This window comes from Ptychodera flava, chromosome 9 (genome assembly GCF_041260155.1).
Source record: "Ptychodera flava strain L36383 chromosome 9, AS_Pfla_20210202, whole genome shotgun sequence".
NCBI classification, from domain to species: domain Eukaryota; kingdom Metazoa; phylum Hemichordata; class Enteropneusta; family Ptychoderidae; genus Ptychodera; species Ptychodera flava.
This window is the reverse complement of record NC_091936.1, coordinates 21,024,601-21,043,128: the sequence shown is the minus strand read 5'-3', so window position 1 is coordinate 21,043,128 and position 18,528 is coordinate 21,024,601. Positions and strand designations below refer to the sequence as shown.

The following is an 18,528-nucleotide window of genomic DNA, read 5'->3' as shown; positions in this document are numbered from 1 at the left end:
CTCTCTCTCTCTCTCTCTCTCTCTCTCTCTCTCTCTCTCTCTCTCTCTTTCTCTGATTTCCTTACCTCATCTATGTCATTACAATTGACACCATCACCAGTAAATCCATTTGGACAGCCTTCACAGAGGTACGATGAACTGCCAGTGTTCACACAGACAACAGTCTCATCGAAGCAGGGACCAGGGTCTGCCAGGCACGGGCCTATAGATACAGCACACAGTATATGTATGTAAGTTGGTTGCTATTGTTTCATTGAAATTAATTATACTGGGCAGTCTCACATCATACTTATTTTGATTAAACTTGCCTTTCTAATCGTAAGTTCAGCCATGCCATAAGCAGCAATGCAAAGAATAGATAAGCATTTGTCAAAATGATAAATTGCAAAGCAACGAAAATTCTGATAAAAAATATTCACCTGCTGGAATATTTTATTTGAATTAATTGCCATATATGCACTATAAATTCACATTTTTGCTTGAAATTTTTCCATTTTATTCACAGATAAAAACCGTTAGTAAACTTACCAAATAATTGGCACACATTATTGGTTCACATACTGGTAGTTACAAGACAATTAACAAATTATGGTGTTACTTCTCAGACCCCAATAACGAAGTGATTCAAGCCATTGCTTCATGTACTACAGTTGGGGCATCTACATGTACATGGGGGGAGGGGGAGACTGAAGTGGGGGATGACTTACACTGTGAGACAGAGCTACATGATCTACAAAGTGTACAATCTCCAGCTGACCACTCATGAGGCTCACAGGGGGCGCACTCCACCTTGGCCCTGGTGCTGGTATAACCAGATGGACAACACTGGCACTCTGCCTGGGCAGTCAGGTTATTGTAAGAGCCTGGCTCACATAGAATACAGTGTTCTATACGCCACACAAAAAAGAGAAAATATGCAATCCAAATTGGTATGACTTTCAATACTCATTAGAGGTACATTTGGCTAAAATGGAGGCCCTAAAAAGTAAAATTATTTGCACTGTAACTAATCAACCTTATTATTCTGTTAAGATTTTGCAATTGAAGATTTGAGTAAATTAAGTTTTTACTATTTCCTGTGTGGTTTGTACCATTTTGAACATTGCTATCTCCATGTGTCTGAATTACATCATCAGGACTGATTTTCTGGAAAGCTGTACATCTTGTTTTCATTCTTTTGTTTTTAGCATGAGCACCTTTATGAACTTCACAAAGGAAGAAAAAAGCTTACGACAACAACTTCACATTATTTTCCGTAATCTAAGAATAAGATGAAAGATGCAAGATATCACCTAGTGTATTAAGCTGCATCTCATAAATTGTGTTCACAATCTTTCATAATATGTGTTATCAATCTTGTACTATCCATACCTGTGTCGTAACCCTTTGAGTAGGTACCTCGCCCACACACTGTCGGTACGCCATTGAAACAAGCTGTACCTGGCTCACACAGTGTACATGTTGATGGGCATGCGGATGTTTCATTACAGTGGGCATGGTGGTAGGTTGGGCACTTGGTGGCATATCCGTCCACACACAACTGTGAATATTTAGACAAACAGATTCTGTCAAAAGATATACCTTTTTGTTGTTCAGAGAATCAGTTCATGAGCTGAAAACTCCAGGACAAATTTTCCATCATAGTATTGTAGTTTCAATGACCAGTAAATCAGATGTGACAATACTGTCCACAAGAAAACTCAACCTTCTTTGTCATTTTGTCTGTGATTTTTTTCACAAATTTTATAAAACAGTGAAAGTTTGCCAGTCAGATCGGCACATTTACAAATTCATGATAATCTTTGAGGTATGTAAGAGTAGCTCAAACCCCCAACTGGGACCGCCAACTGGGACTCCCAGTTGGCTTAAAATGCACTCTGGGACCGGTCCCAGTTCACTTCTGGGACCGGTCCCAGTTCACTTCTGGGACCGGTCCCAGAAGCGAACTGGGACCGGTCCCAGTTGGCCTCTAGGACTGGTCCCAGAAGTGAACTGGGACCATTATGATTGCTGGGAAACACACTTGTATCTAATGAACTGTACCATGGAGGTAAGGTACCTCCATGCTGTAATGACGAAATCATAATATTAATGGGAAAGAAGTTTCCCATCCCACTATATGCCTTTTGTAGCAATTGTATGCACTTGTTTTATTCATATTCTCTGTACTGTTGTGAAAATTATGTTTTTTGTGTGGGAAAGCTAACATCTCCCAGTTTCATTCAAGGACAGTCAGGTCTCATTTCAATTCTGGGACTCGTAGCTCCATAGAGCTATGACAGACATACAGACTGAAATAGAAAACACTGAGACAGCATATACTACATATAGCTACTAGCTGTCAATGAAGTTTTGAAGCAGTGCATGTTGTTGACTTGTATATGTATTCAAAACCCTTTGTCTTAAAATGTAATGGGACTGTTATCACCTCATTGATGTCTATTTTTTCCTCGCATAACAATGAAATGATTCTGCTGTAACAGTACATGCATGCACTAATGGTTGCCCCTCTCCTATTTGTGTCTATCTAGTCCAAATTAAGATATCAGTCATATACTGCAAGTGAATTGCAATTCTATTAAAACACAGCGGGTTTACGTTAAATGTTTTGTTTGCTGTTTTTAATGTAATGAAAGCCTTGATGAGTTAATTGCTAGTCTTGCACAGTTATTTTCATCTCCTTTTTCATCTGCTTCAGTACACAGTCTCTCTATCAACGTGATCCGTGCAGTAAGATTTCAACACACACCATAGCACAGGACTTACTAGTGCTAAGAATGAGTACATCGCAGTAAGGCCAAAGTAATCAAATTCTTTGTTTAGCGCGCCCACTCAAATGTTTCGAAACATGAGCGGGAAGGCAGTACTAAAACACATACAAGAAAATCAAAACACACCTTATATTTTCTTGATTATTTCCATGTAACAACATAAGTGTCTATGCAAAAATCATCAGAAACTTCCTTTCATCGTGATCATCATAAGTTACACTACAAGATGTGAAATTTAGTAAACAGGAAAGCTACTCAGTAAAATCCTATTCAAACCATTGGCAGTAGAAAAAACCCTAGTATGTGCACACAGACAAAACAAAGAATTAAATTACTTTGGCCTTTAATAGTTGGGATCTATTAAATGTGGCGTATACCTACGATTATGGCAGAGTAAAAAGATGAAAACATTAACAGATTGTTAGTATTAAGTACCAGTAACTGGGTTTTTTCATAGTGGTCCCAGTTCACAAATTGGATGTGTCCCTGAAGTGTACTGGAACTGATCCTGGAGGCCAACTAGGACCGCGGCCGCGGTCCTAGAGTTAATTTTGAAGCCAACTGGGACTGGTCCTGGAAGCCAACTGGGACCGGTCCCAGAGGCCAACTGGGACCAGTCCCAGTTCGCTTCTGGGACCGGTCCCAGAAGTGAACTGGGACCGGTCCCAGAAGTGAACTGGGACCGGTCCCAGAGTGCATTTTAAGCCAACTGGGAGTCCCAGTTGGCGGTCCCAGTTAGGGGTTTGAGCTACCCTTACATACCTGTAATCTTTCTAAAACTTGGGTTGAACAGCTTCCAAATTATTGTCATAAATTTGTCAGAAACAAAATATTATCCATTTTTCCATTGAGTTTGGAAATGAGTCAAAAGCTTACCCAACCAACGGGACAAGGGACACACTCTGACGCATGCCCAAAGGAGTGTTCACTTGGTGACCTGTCACAGTTGTTGTCAGGGGGGTCACATCGACCACAGGGACGCTGTATGCCATCTCCAAGACAGTAGTATGTGGTTTCACACCTCACACACTCAGTGTCATCTATAAGGAAGGTCAACATGGGGTCAAGTGGTGGCAGCATCACTTTAAACCAATTGTCATTGACTGTGGAGGGAAAATTTTGCTGCTATACTCTGTCACAATATATTATTGTTAGCCCAGATGTAGTTGTAAAATGACTGTGTTTGAACATGTTTTAAGTTGTAGTAACCGTATGTCTACATAAAATGTCTCTGACAAATGTCCTCACATTCATATTTGAAACTATTTCTTGGTCATATTTGTAAGAAAATAAACTTAAATCTTCCACTTTCTTTAAGTTTTGATAAGACAGGTCCCAGCCCATCATTGAAACTTAACAGGTCAACTGTAATTGGGAAATTTGCATAGACGAAGTTTGCTGAGTCACTGAGTGTTTCAACTAAATACACAAAAATCCTGCTTTTTGAGGAGTACGAAAAAATCACCCTCTCATAAACTGTACATTTTCTGTTTTACATAAAGGAATAAATTAACTTTTCAAAAAATCAATGACTTACACTGATGTGGTTATTAGTTTCTGAACAAGAACATGACCTGATTTTAACAGTGGGAAACTTACGCAACAGTCGCCTGGCTGGAGTGCATCCAAGAATTTCAAACCTCAATCCAATGTCGTTTTCCCAGGTTTGTGGATTGACACGGATGTACTGAGCAATCACAGGAGAATCAAAGAGATTTCTCTTATATCCATTGGTATCTGTGTTTCCAGTAAAAACCTACAGAAGACATTGAAAATTAAGAGGTGTAACAGTTTTGAAGAATATAAATTTTTTTTACAGTTCTTGTACTTTACTTCAATTGTTTACTATTTTATAAATGCATGAGACGCTCTTTTTCCTGAAAATATATTATGTTTTATGTCAGTTTCAAATTTTCATTTTCCAATTTTTTGTCTTTACTCTGTTCATGCCACAAATGAGCATCTCAAGCAAATATTCTCAAAACCACTTTGTGTTTCCTTGATCGCCAATTACATTTTTTCAGAAAAAACCTGTTCATGACAAATTGTTTGAAAATTTACACAGATTCGCAAAATCTGTTAAATTTGTCATTATTAAATGTAATTCCAATATAATCTTCCCCTGCGACAGGAACTTAAAATATTGACACTTGACTTACAGCATCAGAACCACCACTCTGAACGGTCAACCAGGTAGAATTATCACCACTGTACTGAACTTTGTACGTCTTCACCCAGGACGATTGATCTGGATTGCCTTGGGTCACAATACCAGTGAATATATGAGGCTCATTCATGTTGACCAACACCCACTGGTTGGCATCAGTTGTTGCAGGCACCCAACCTGAAATAGTCAAGTGCTACATTGTCAACACGATGGCCTTATCAATGCACAAAGGTAGTACATGCACATTTATCGAGTTAACCAGGTGTAATAGATTACTATGTAAATTACTTGAGATGTATTTTACCATGATACATGTCATAGAAAAATTGTTTAGATAAGAAAAAAGCTGACACTGTTTTTGTTATTGTTTATCATAAACATAAACAACTCATATAAACCTTACAATGTTCTTCTTATGTTCACTGACTCTGATTTGAAAATTTTCTTCAATGTGTACTTGGATTTTTTTACTTTTTTAAAAATTCACTTGCCATTATGAAATAAACTGATTAGTTTAATCATGAAAACAGAATGGATTATTGTTGAATATTTCCATACAAGTCACTGACTCTTTGATCCTTCGAGTCTACATTTTCTTCAATCTGGTCCTCTTGTCAATATGAAAAACGAGTTTGCATGATTTAATTTGCAGAGACGCAATTGCAGTACATTGCAGTGCACCCAATTGGTTCTTTCTGGCCTTTTTGACTAAGATCATTAGAAGGAAGCACAATTTTCCAACGTCTATCTGACTGTGGACATACCTGTACCAGCTGGTATGGTATCATCTCTGGTGATGGTCAGTCTAGCTCTGTGCATGCCAAACTCATCATTGAGTTCAGATGATGCATCAAGCTGCTCATCACGGATCACGTACGTCCTCATTCCAAGCTCCAGCTGACAGTCTGAACACAAACAAATATCATAAAATCATGTCAACATTCTGTTAGAAAATTGTTAATTTCAAGAGTCTTTCTTATAAAACTGAATTGTTTATACTTATTAGATGTCTTCGATACGATAGCTATTTCTGTAAATTTAAAGATCTGAATTGGCAGCATTTTGACAGTTTTCAGAATGCTTAAATAGGTACAACGTGAAACTAACTCTCTCCTGATACTATACACAAATGAACCATCAGAAAAGTTTTGTTAGGATATCACATACAACATTTACCATCATCGCAGAGATTCATATCTGGCTTAATTCTTTTATCAAGTTCAGATATTTTGTTGTTAAGTCCAACAATCGCTAACATCTAACATGACATACAAATTGAACATGAGACTCTGAGATTGCTGTGTCCATTTTAACGACAGGACATGCTATCATCATGTAAGCATGGATGGCTGCCACTTGAATAGATTGACTGGGATAGGCTGTAACATTCTCACCATAATACATATTCTCTACCTACAGACATCCATTTTTAACCCTTTGAATGCCAAATTCAAATTTTGCCGCCTTTCTAAAATATAACCTTAGTCAATTTTTTTCAGATTTTTTCCCAACATATTGATCCAAAACTGTAGCCTATGAAAAGTGATGTCCATTTGGTCCAAAATTATCAAAAAAATACAAAAAAAATCGTAAAAATTGGCAAAATGTTGCACTAAAATTCTAGTGGGAAAAAATGTCAGTGCTAAAATGATTAATAACACAACTTATTGCAATATAATGTAACGTACTGAATTCCAGCATGTAGTACTTAGGCACTCTGAGGTAGACTTCACCCGAGGTGTAACCAGTTGTCACTTCAACCTGTATCGGCCACTCCCTGGTGTCATAGAGACAGCTGTTATGCAAGATGATCTCAACGGTTGCAGTGTCACCTTTTGTTGGTGTGCCAGCATCTATAGCAGCCAATGTGAACTCCAAAACAGTGGTATCGTTACTGTGGTACCTAAATATCAGGATAAATAAAGTTGCATAAGTTTATTTTGGCTCGTGTTAAGTTGGATCATCATGACATACAGGTTTGCTCTGAAATTTCTTGGGAAGGAAATATACTTTCCCAATATTTGATATATTTGACAATATTTCTAACAATTTCATCCTAGAGTATAGGATGCAATATACAACTCTAATGAAAAACAAATTAAGTTTTTATGGGAAAGTATGGTACAAGTATGGTATAACGTAAGTTAGTAACTGTTGATCAGTTCACAAAAGTAGAAGGTGTGAGGTCTATCTTCTTTTGTGACAAACTGTCTTACAAAAACCACATGACTACAAGATCTCAAGTCAAGCCCAGGGAAGGGCATATCAAGATCTCCTGATGAATGCCAATGAACTTTTATACAGTACCGTTCTGTAAACTCTGAGACATGGTATGTGATCTCTCCGTTGATTCCTGAGTCCTGGTCAGTAGCATTGACTTCAAACAGTGGAGCAAACTGCAGGACTGGCTGTGGATATAAGCTGATGGTGGAGTTACTCAGCACCGGACAGTTGTCATTGATATCTTGGACTTGTACCTGTAGGAAAATTGCAGAGGCAAGCCAAGTAGACAGTTATATGCGAGTCTGATTATAGAGATAAGCATAACTGAATAACACTTCCTGATTTTACTCCAGAACTTTGACTTACATTAGTCATAAATATTTGGCACAGACTCCAAAACATTATCACATTAACAGAACAGTAAATGAACTTACAGCTTTTCCTAAGGGGTCCTACCTAAAATGGACCCCCTATGTTGACAACATTTGAAAGAATACTGGGTCAATGATCAGTGGTTATCTATTCACCTGATATTAAATAAAGTGTCAAGAGACACATGAACAACTTCTGTAGGCATTAGCATAACTATTCAAAGTGAACTGTAGAAAAGATGACAGGTTTTCACTCCAACCTTTGAGATTTTTTAACTCTTTAAGACAATTAGGAAGATTTCTTGAATTTGCCCTGGTCTACCGCATACCAATACCTATCAAAATATTGTCATGTAATATGAAAATTATCTTCCGTCAACAAGATCACAAAGACTATTCCCTCCCTACCTTGACAACTATTTGACCTGTAAGAGCGGGAGACGCATTGGTATCAATAACTCCAATCACAACTAGGTACTCAGTTTCGACTTCGTAGTCTAGAGCTGTATCTAAGGTAAACAATGCTGTGTCTGTGGTGATGGTGAACTCTTGACCCCCTGAATGTGACGGTTCAGTTGCTATTGTTACAAAAAATAAGACACAAGTAGATGAGTATAAAATATCTAAACATTTAAAAAACAGTTAATATGAACAACACCAGCTCAAATCTTAAGTCGGATTGCAGTGAGATATACGAAAGTTCAATTTCTTTCAGCCTGTTCACCCTCAATACCCTGTAAACAGGTCCACACTCACGCTTTATAACAATGGGTTTGGGCCACACCATGGTGGTGAAAGGTACTACTGAGCAAAATATTAAAACGTGCCATTACTGCTAACGCTGCCAATGTCTAATGATATCATAAATAACTGTTAAAAAAGCTCTAACAAGGATTTCAAATATTTGTTTAAAAGATGGGACCACTACTGTCATCTATGGGGAACTATAAAAAAATTTCATGAGGACCTAAAACCATCAGAAGCAGCAACAAACACTGGCAAAAAACACAAAGCGAATCTCATTTTTTCTGAATTTCTGCCAGCAGAAACTAATATCACATATGCAATGTTACAATCAAAATTAGTACATGGTCATATATTCAAGGAGGGTTTTTGTACAATAGACTGCATGTTGAACATCTATGGATACATTTCATAAAATATCACTGAAACAATTTATTTATATAAAATTAAAGTGAACGCGATTGCAGGATAAAAATATCTGCAAAAACCATTTGAAAAGTACCGAGACTACAGGATTCAAGTCTCCTGATAATTTTGCTAAATTTTAAAGTTTGTTTTTGTTGTGTGTGAGATGAACAAGATCAGCTTTTTATTGGTCTATACTCACGTATAACCACTGGGCCAGTGCAGAGTAAAAATGTTGTTCCATTGACAGTGTCTGTTGGCGGTGGTGATACAGTGGTTGGAGCTTGACCAGCTTGTCTGTTTGCACTGGTGTCGTCCTTGAGTGTAAAGTGCCTTGCTTCATTACCTGAACAAAGTAAATGGCAATATGGTAACATTTATTCTTCAAGAATAATTCAGAGTTACTACAAGCCTACATGTACTGAATAGTATTGAATGCTTAATTATGTGTAAACAACGGTAATGCATTGTTTGGTATCTAAACAAACTAAAAACGGCAAATAGTTCTTTTCATGACAAATGATAATAATTTCAGGAACAAGTGAAGATGTTTAATTTCATGGACCTTTGGATACACACTTACACTAACCAAAACCATTTTCCTGGGCGGCCTCAAGCTGTGTTCTCCATCCCTATTAAACTCTAATTTACAACTCCTCACAGGCCTTGAGCTGCAGTAAACATAATTCACCGACAACTCCCGACAGACTGCTTGCAATAAATGAAAACTGTTGTCTGTGTCCACAAAACTTCAATCTTATCCAATTTTGGACATATCTACCATCAGAATTTTGAAAGAGTCTCAACATGTATTGGTACTGTGAATCATTGAAGCAATACATGAATCCTGATTATCATTAAAGGACAGATTTAGTTGACCATGCTTTGTTGTTATAATAAGCCTTGCACTGAATTCACTCAATAATTCCACATACCCATCATTCTGGTGTTATTTTTTGGCTTGTTACTATGACAACACACATGAAATTGTACAGAGGTTCCACAAAGCGTTAAGTGTAATGAAATAGACTCACCTTCTAGGATGGTAACATTGTAACTTGGACCAGTGGAGAAGGCATCGGTCAGTGTGAGTGTTTCCAAGATTGCATCGATGTGAAGATCTTCATCCGGTTTACTGAGGTAATCCAGGGGTGGTTCAACGTCGGTGTCCACAAACTCCACTCCCTGGGTCTCTATGTAGATAGCTGAACTACAGCCCTCGCGTTCCACATGGAACAGATCAAAGTGGTAGACGTTGCCAGTCTGGGGGTGAAATAAGTTGCAGGGAAAGTTAGCATTTCAAGCTGTAAGATACAGCAAATATCTCTTGAACTCGAGATAAAATATTTACGCCTAACTGTTAGGTTGATATACAGGCTTTTTTTGAACTAATATAGTTAGTGGTATGGGGCATTATTACCAGTATCATTATGTAGTCTTGATGATTGGTATATACCAAAATTTTACTTGTTTGACATTTGGACCGAAACTTTCCTACTATCTTTGGACCAGTACCCGAGCAAACTAAACAAGCTTGATGAAAGGTGCTGCTGAGGATTAATATTAAAACCAGGCACCAGGAAAAAAACTTAGGCATTTTTTTTTCTACAATTGCACACAACATATCATTCTTAATTATCAGGTTTCCTATATTTGCATGTATCTAAACACTGATCTAATAATTTCCATAAATAATTCTACTCATAGTCTGGAATGAGAAAGTTGAGTGCAGAGAATCCTGCTTGACAAAATGTGTATTGGTACCAGTATACGACTGTCAAACAAACACAACTTTATCATGTATTAGTAATAAATTTGTCTACTTTTTACCACCTCATGATTGAATAATCCAATATTGATTTTTTTTTTATATCAAATGTAAGTTGTTATTGAATTCAAGCAGAGCAATTTATCATGGCTTTGTGGCAAGAAAAGCACATCCACAAACACATAAAAATATATACGGAAAGTAAAAAAATATCACGAGTAGACAAATTGCTGTGACAAACAGCAGTGAAATATTTCCCATTCACCTCAAGTTCCAGATTGACTTTCTCCCCACTGGTCACCTCTGTGATGACACACTTGTTGCCCACCACGGTGCCTTGTTCAGGAACAAGCTTGCTGCTGTCTGAAAATCAAACATCAAGAGATTTAGAAAAGAGTAATTAATCCTTTGAGTGCCGTAATTTTTCCAACCAAAAGATTTTAGAGCAACATTTTACCAAGTAAGTTTTTTGACAATTTTGGACCAAATGGAATCACATTTCCTTGGCTACAGTTCTTCATGAAATTTTTGGCAAAAATCTGAAAAATTTGACTATTAGGTATATTCTGTAAAGGCGACAAAAATTGACTTTGCGCTTAAAGGGTTAACTCAATCAATATGAGTTACGGTGACCAAACACATACCGGTATGCCATTAGGCTCTAGAACACACTGGCAAGATTGGATGCTGATATTCAAACCATGCATATTCAAGACTCCAACTACCAACAAATCACTTATACTTTGATGAATTTATGGTTCTGATATAAAACTGCACACTGATAATGACACACCCACCGAGAGCATTGGCCAAGCTGATCTCTTTACATTTAACATTAGTGGCCTGGGCATCAGTATGGACTTGAAGGACCAACACACCATTGATGTACAGCCACACTTCATCGCCTCCACCTATGACAATGCGCTCTGTGCCGCTGAACCTAAATCCAGCACGGATTGCTAGTGTAAACCTGCAAAACAATAAAACATTAAAATATTATATTTATTTTTAAGGCCTGTCTTCCCTGATACAGATCACACTGGCAGATACAACCTCTTGTGCGCTACAGTCATCACTTCTTCAAGATAGCCGTTTCTACAGCAATATGACACACCAATTGACCAAAAACCTGTTGTTTTACACAATTAACTCATGTTACCATCAGATCAGAATCTACTGTGTGAGGTTCCCTGCTGTGGACATCCCGAAAACCATGGTTAAGTCATACCTCACTGTTACAAATGGTGAGTGTGGACCTGTTTACAGGGAATCAGGAACAAACTCAGGTTTGTCTACTTACCCAAGATTTCTGAGATGTAAATCACAGTCTCTCTGTAACTCTGCTTTGTATCCTTTGCCATCTACCGGCCAATAGGAATCTGAGAAGTACCTGAAACAAAGAGACATACACACATATATATATATATATATATATTATAGATCCTTATTGACAAAATTTGATGCAGTACATGTCTGTAAACTAAATTAAAACAAAAGTATATTCCCGTACATACCAACATGTGCTGAGATCTGAAATATTTATCAAATATTTATCAGCTGTGTGGAAACACCCGAACATGCAAATTTCAAATACACTGTTGTCATAACCACAGGGTCTATCAATGTGTAAAAATCCAACAACAATTTACCTGTTAGAGAATACATTTAATTCATGAATCCATCTGATGGATGGAAGTTCACACAAATTTCAGATGACAGACAAATTTGATACAAGGAATGAAAGTGGTCACAGTGATGAACATCAATAATTTATGTCATTTTATTTTACTGGACAGAAACAGTTCCAACAAACTCTACCGCACTGGCAGTCACCTGCCAACTCCTGACCCCTATGTGAAATTACAGGTATATAGAATATGATCTATTGTATCGTTTCACAAAGAAAAACAGGCAAAGCTGATGGTAATTATAATTCATGTGTGCTGAACCTTAACAGAGTATATATCCATACTTACACATTGATTGGATTTGAGTTTCCAGAACTCTCGTTCCAAGGCAAGTGGAAGACATCTTCAAAGGCGTAATTGTCATCAACATCTCTGAACCACTCAGAGAACGTATCCCCAGTAGGATTGTCAGACATGGAAAGCCAACAGCCGTAGGGACTTGCTACATAGTCAGGTCTGTCAACCTTTGTGTTGTCACTGCCTGTGAAGTCTGTGTGCGTTACACTGCAATGAATAGTTTCTTGGACAGGTCAGTAACAGCTGAGACACTACACAGGCTAATGAATATGTACTTTAAACCATCTCATGCAATTCCTTGAAGATACGTCTTATCAATGCCGAAAGAAATCACAAGGTCACACGATGTTTTACAGTGAAGGAATGATAAAAATTTCATAAAACTAACATAATTTTTTAGCATAACTTTTTTGCCTAACTGTAAAATCATATCCTTTTCTAAAATTGCACTTGAAAGGATGAAAAATTTCGGATTGAAGAGACAGAAGACCCTATCTCACTATAACAGTCACATCTCCATGGCAATATCACACTAATCACAATCATATGCCATACAATGTCTATTTAATTTGCGTTAGCTTGATGAGTTTCATCTGAACTTTCAAAATACTGTACAAAGAAGACCTTCACAGTTTAGTTTCCATGTCAGTATAAATACATTTGAACTATTAGTATAACTTTCTCCATGCTGTAAAGTACCACTTGAAGCATATATTCTCTCAACAGTTTTGTTTATTTTGCTGGAGGAGACCTTGCTATTAAAGAGAGAAACATGCAAAAAAGAAACACAAAGTGCATGCATACACTCTTTTTAACCCCTTCACCACCATGGTTTGTCCCAAAGACATTGTTTTCTATGGTAAAGTTGGACCTGTATACAGGGAACTGGGGGTGAAAGGGTTAAACCAAGGTGTAGATGAACAAATGGTACACTCTTTGGGAAAAAAAACATCACATGCAAATATGAACTGGTTGGCAGATGGACAGGATGACAGAAAGACACTGAAGTGCAATGACACTGCAAGTCACATGGATATATGCTGGTTACATACATTTCACACTTGGAATGGAATTGTGAATGTCTTTTGTTACTGAAAAGATGACTTTGCTTTACTGGTCAGCGGAATTTGTATGTTACACTTTGTACACTAATCACTGACCACTAAATGTCTGCCATTGGCTGTTGAGCAGTGATGCAAGATTATACCAGATACCAGCATTAGACCAGTGGGTCAACCATAATTATTTGATCCTATATTCAAGGGGTATTTTGCTTATCATCATCATCATTCAGTTGCCATTGGACAATGCAAAGAACACAAACTCAGCAAGCTTCTTTCTCTCACAAAGGCTTTGCTGATACTTTATAATGGTCATAAGTGACAGTTGGTGAATATCTGTAAATGGTTATTTAATACTGATTTATGGTTATTGGTTGGCTGGAAGTAGTTATAGGACATTATTCCATGTTATTTGATGCCTCAGAGAAGTTATTGGACATCAGTCATTGCTTTCAATGCCTGCAAATACGCTGAATTGATGGTATACCCCAACAGGTTATTGGCCATCCTTCATAATTATTGGACATTTCTCAGTTATTGGACATCTGGATCTATAGTCGCAATGTTATGGTTATCAGACATTAGTCATGGTTACTGATATGTGTGGTGAAGGTGTGTTTATATCCCGTGTGATATTTCAACTTTGTTTCTATTATTAGATGCCTGTTGATTTTAGAATAAGTAGCATACACATGATAGCGGACAAACATTGGTCATGATTGACACGGGCATGTACATTTCAGGCTGATGTTAACTCTGTAACAGTGCACAATGATTGGTGATGACGGACTGACACAACAAATTATGGTTTTGAACTTCAGAATGTTGCCACAATGTAGCAGATATTTGCCAGTGGATACACTACAGCAAGCTTGAAATCAATGCACATTTATAGCCCTTTTCTCATTCTACCTGTGCAATTTAATTCAATAGCGGGTGCCAATTGTAGCTTAATTGTTGGCAATGCATTGAATACCACTATCTTTTACCATAGCAACCTTTAATTGAGCAAATTAAAACCTGAAATTTATCCATCCAAGCATTTAAGTAATAGAGTGAGCAGTGCCAAGAAAATTGAATTGCAGTTGTTGCTTTGTTTTCGCTTGCAAATAGAGTAAGATTTGTTTTTGATGGCATGTAATCATAAAGTCAGCAACATTTTTACCCCTGTAAGCTGTTTGTTAACATGTCAAAGCTGCATTTAGAGTAAATAAGAGTCATTGCCTGCGGGCTTTATCAAAAGTGACAACCTGCAGTAATTATACCACTGTTAAAGACTTAAATATTTAAATCTACAACTTACAAGCTTGCTGTGTTATGACAGTTAGAATGAGTTGCATGCAGCTACAGAGAGAAAAGTGCAGTGGAAGTGTGTTATGCCAGTGCTGGTTAGATGGTAATGCATTACATAGACTTTACACATTTAGACTACAGACAAGCACTATTCACATTACAAATGGTAACATTCAGATGCACAAAACATTCATTACTCCCCTACATGCACCAATGGTACAATCCATACTGAAAGTGCATGGGTCATACCATTGTGAATGGTGAGGAGTGTAATGTGCCAATGCCCTCACCTGAAGTCGTAGTAGGTAACGGGTAGGAGGTAATCCATGGGGTCAACAGTGCCATTGAAACCTGAGAGGTCCTCCAGGGTGGAGATATAAACTGGCTGGCCAATAGCACTGGTAGAAGAGTTAACGCTCAACTGAACTGTGCATGTGTACAGTGTGCCTGCTAGTAAGTTATCAGCATTGGCCGTGAAGGAGTACGTCAAGTCCGTTGTCGTGCCTGTCAAGACAGTGTCATGTTCATCCTCACAGCTGACATCATATTCCCTGCAATGGATGATAGAATCATGATCAGTTATTATTACAAGCGGAGTCATACCTGGATTATAAGGTAATTTTAGCGTAATGGCATTCCACTAGCCCTCAAGTGTCTCATGGAGCATAAAACATAGATAAAAAATTGTTTGGCAATTCAGTTTTCATGGATGATCTTTGTACACTTACAGTACTAATATACACCAGCCTGGCTGGCACATAAGATCACTTGTTTAGATGTTTACAAGTTTGCTTAGAATGCATGTTTGCCACTTACTGTGGCATATTATAGCTATTCTATACGTTGTAGCTCCCAGGGGATGCTGGTAATGGTCATAGGTGATGTATGCTATATATGCCTGGTCTGTGATCTATGCTAGATGTATATAGATGGTGCATAGAGTATGCTTTGTGTATACAGATGATCTGTGATGTATTATTTGCTAGTCTATGCTACATGCTGGCCATTCTACGATGAATTCTATCTTCTGTGAGATGTGTGTTTCATAGATATGAGCTACCCTTTGATGCATGCCAGCCAAACAGTATCCCTGATTAACCCTTTGAGCGCCAAAGTCAATTTTTGTCACCCTTAAAAATATACCTAAGTTAATTTTTGTCAGATTTTTGCCAAAATTTTGATAAAAAACTGTGGCCAATGTAATGTTGTGTTCATTTGGTCCAGAATTATCAAAAAGGTTACAGAAAAGTTCATAAAAATTGGTAAAATGTTGCACTAAAATTTTGGTGGAAAAAAATAACGCACTCAAAGGGTTAAGTAATTGTAAAGAGGCAAAAGCTGCAAAACAGCGCGATCATCAAATATGGTGATAACTTTATCACACAACAAGCGTAAATAAAAAGAACCCTTTTAATGCCATAGCTTTGTCCAATTTTATTGTATTTGTTGGCAAATGTAGGCCCCTACAATGGAAATGGGTTGTAAGGGTTATATTGTCAAAGAATGGACAATAACAATGATTTATTATCTCACCAGGTTGCGGATGATGAACCACTATCAGGTCCTCCCGGGTAGAGTTCTACTGGTTCACTCCATTCCACTAGCAACCGATTGACAGCTGGGGTGCTTGCTGTGACATTGGCTCCAGCTGATGTGTGAAACATCAAGTAGAATAAAAAGAACTTTCAGCGTGCTAAAAATGGTATACCTGTTCTATAACTTCTGTATTCAGGCACAGTAGGTGCCTATGTGCATTCACTGTGGATGGTATAGGGATGCAAGTATTTGTCTCATGCTTTGTATATAGTTTCAAAGGCTGTCCAATGCACGTACTTGATCATATTGCTTCATATTGGCATTTGAAATTGGATAAAGTATCGTTGAGGCAGTCTTTTAAAATGGACACAACTAGGTCAACCTCACACCCAAGTCATGATTGTGAGATGTATAATGATAAAGTTGTTATGAAAATGCCACAAATTACGCACTTTGACATATTACCACAGTGCACTATCCTCCACCTTACATCAGGTAACACACTGTGGTTATGTCCTTATATGTTGCAGAATTTTGTTAATGACCTTCTGTCATTAAAAGATTACTGGGAACAAAAGAACTATCTGACTATGCCATTGATTACATGAATACATTACATCTGATACCATAAAAGTTATCATTTTTTTCACATTTTTACTTTCAAAGGACTTTCTCTCTAAATCGTGGATCTCTGCTCATTGGTTATCCTCCCTTTGGCCTTCATATATGCAAGTGATGAGTATTGCATAAGCACCTGAGCAATATTGGTGCTGATGAAAGCCAATTATCATACATGTATAGTGATTCCGCCTGTAGAGTGATTTCAACAAAGTTTAGCTGAAATTTGTCAAATTCTATATCTCTCCAAAAATATAATACCACTCTTTATTGATCATCAGAATTGCTACGAGAAACTTCTTTGTTCTAATAATTTTTTTCATTCTGTACAATGTCCTAGCCATTTGACACATTAGTATAAGCAATGTCATGTTAATGGAAAAGCTGTTCCACATTAAAAATATGAATTTTAATTTTTCTGTCACATGTTTTGACGTTGGACACTTTCTAACTCACCACACTGGAATACAGATTTGCTAACTGCACCAAAGTAAGTAGAGAGATCTTTATCGGCATATCGGAAGGTGACTCCATTGGCAGCCGACGGCGTGTCACAATCTGCAGCACTGATGGTGTCATTGATGTAGGCCAGGGCATAGTACAGCTCACAGTCACAGCCAAGCGGATTGGTGCCGAGGTTCCTGTGTGTGTGTGAGTGAAACCAAAATATATTAATTCATCTTACATTTTGCAAAAGTTGTGCACTCTTGATGAGTTGATGTTAGATGGTCATATTATTGTGGATGGTGATTGGCAGCTGTTGCATGAAAATCCAGATGTTTGTCAATCGTCCATACACATTGAGATAGTCATACCTGAGGTTTTATCATCCGACTTCATTTGTTATACTGGATATTTCTATCATTTTGTTGACTACTATTGAAAATGTAATCTTTTTTTATAAAAACGATGTCAATAGATACTCATCCCATATTGTAAATTGAAATAAATTTGGTTTCTTATCTTTACAATGTTCAACATCATATTTTTCATTTGAAAAAAATACACAATTTAATGCAATACTTACAGAGTACTAAATTTGTCGATGTCCACACCAATGAATGCATCTACACCGATGGATTCTATGTCGTTATTGGACAAATCCCTGTGTGACAGAAACATTTTCTACAGTGATCATAGCTTGATACTATGCTAAAGATATTTTAAATAATGGACACTTAAAATAGAAAGTTAAAGGTAAGATGTTCATGAACTTGACAGAGTACATGTACAAAACCTATTATTGTATGAGGTGAGTAATATACACTTTCCCTTTTCAGAACTCTTTTAATTGTACATGTATCCAGTATTAAGTCTAGTTTTGTTGGAAGAAATACTGGCAATTGCTTTCTGTGTCATTCAGATGTTTAGGAGTGTTTATACAGAATTTTGCCTTTGGCAAGGAACTTGTAGCCGTCCATACTTACAACGTTCTCAGCTGTGTGAATTGTGGTAGAGGAGGAAAGTATTCCAATGCATTATCAGACAGGGACCTGTGAGAAATCATAGAATATATTAGTAACAGATATTGTTTTCCACAAATCAGAGCAATTTATAATAATAACTGGGGCAATGTCTTGCGAAGA

The 18,528-nt window shown here is 37.4% G+C and overlaps 1 protein-coding gene across 1 annotated transcript in view; it reads right to left on the bottom strand.

Annotated features, from left to right (window-relative positions):
• Positions 1-18,528, bottom strand: part of LOC139141211 (uncharacterized) — a 71,334-nt gene that overhangs the window by 14,312 nt on the left and 38,494 nt on the right. Inside the window, exons 31-51 of the mRNA XM_070710834.1 lie at positions 18,370-18,435; positions 17,970-18,047; positions 17,399-17,583; positions 16,322-16,436; positions 15,079-15,339; positions 12,426-12,641; positions 11,750-11,839; positions 11,247-11,419; positions 10,715-10,812; positions 9,716-9,944; positions 8,884-9,027; positions 7,941-8,110; positions 7,246-7,415; positions 6,627-6,841; positions 5,703-5,843; positions 4,931-5,115; positions 4,371-4,527; positions 3,648-3,811; positions 1,372-1,540; positions 708-887; positions 66-202 (exon numbers count right to left, since the gene is read on the bottom strand). Of these exons, the coding sequence (XP_070566935.1) occupies positions 66-202; positions 708-887; positions 1,372-1,540; positions 3,648-3,811; positions 4,371-4,527; positions 4,931-5,115; positions 5,703-5,843; positions 6,627-6,841; positions 7,246-7,415; positions 7,941-8,110; positions 8,884-9,027; positions 9,716-9,944; positions 10,715-10,812; positions 11,247-11,419; positions 11,750-11,839; positions 12,426-12,641; positions 15,079-15,339; positions 16,322-16,436; positions 17,399-17,583; positions 17,970-18,047; positions 18,370-18,435 (3,343 nt within the window). The remainder of the gene's footprint in view (positions 1-65; positions 203-707; positions 888-1,371; positions 1,541-3,647; positions 3,812-4,370; positions 4,528-4,930; positions 5,116-5,702; positions 5,844-6,626; positions 6,842-7,245; positions 7,416-7,940; positions 8,111-8,883; positions 9,028-9,715; positions 9,945-10,714; positions 10,813-11,246; positions 11,420-11,749; positions 11,840-12,425; positions 12,642-15,078; positions 15,340-16,321; positions 16,437-17,398; positions 17,584-17,969; positions 18,048-18,369; positions 18,436-18,528) is intronic.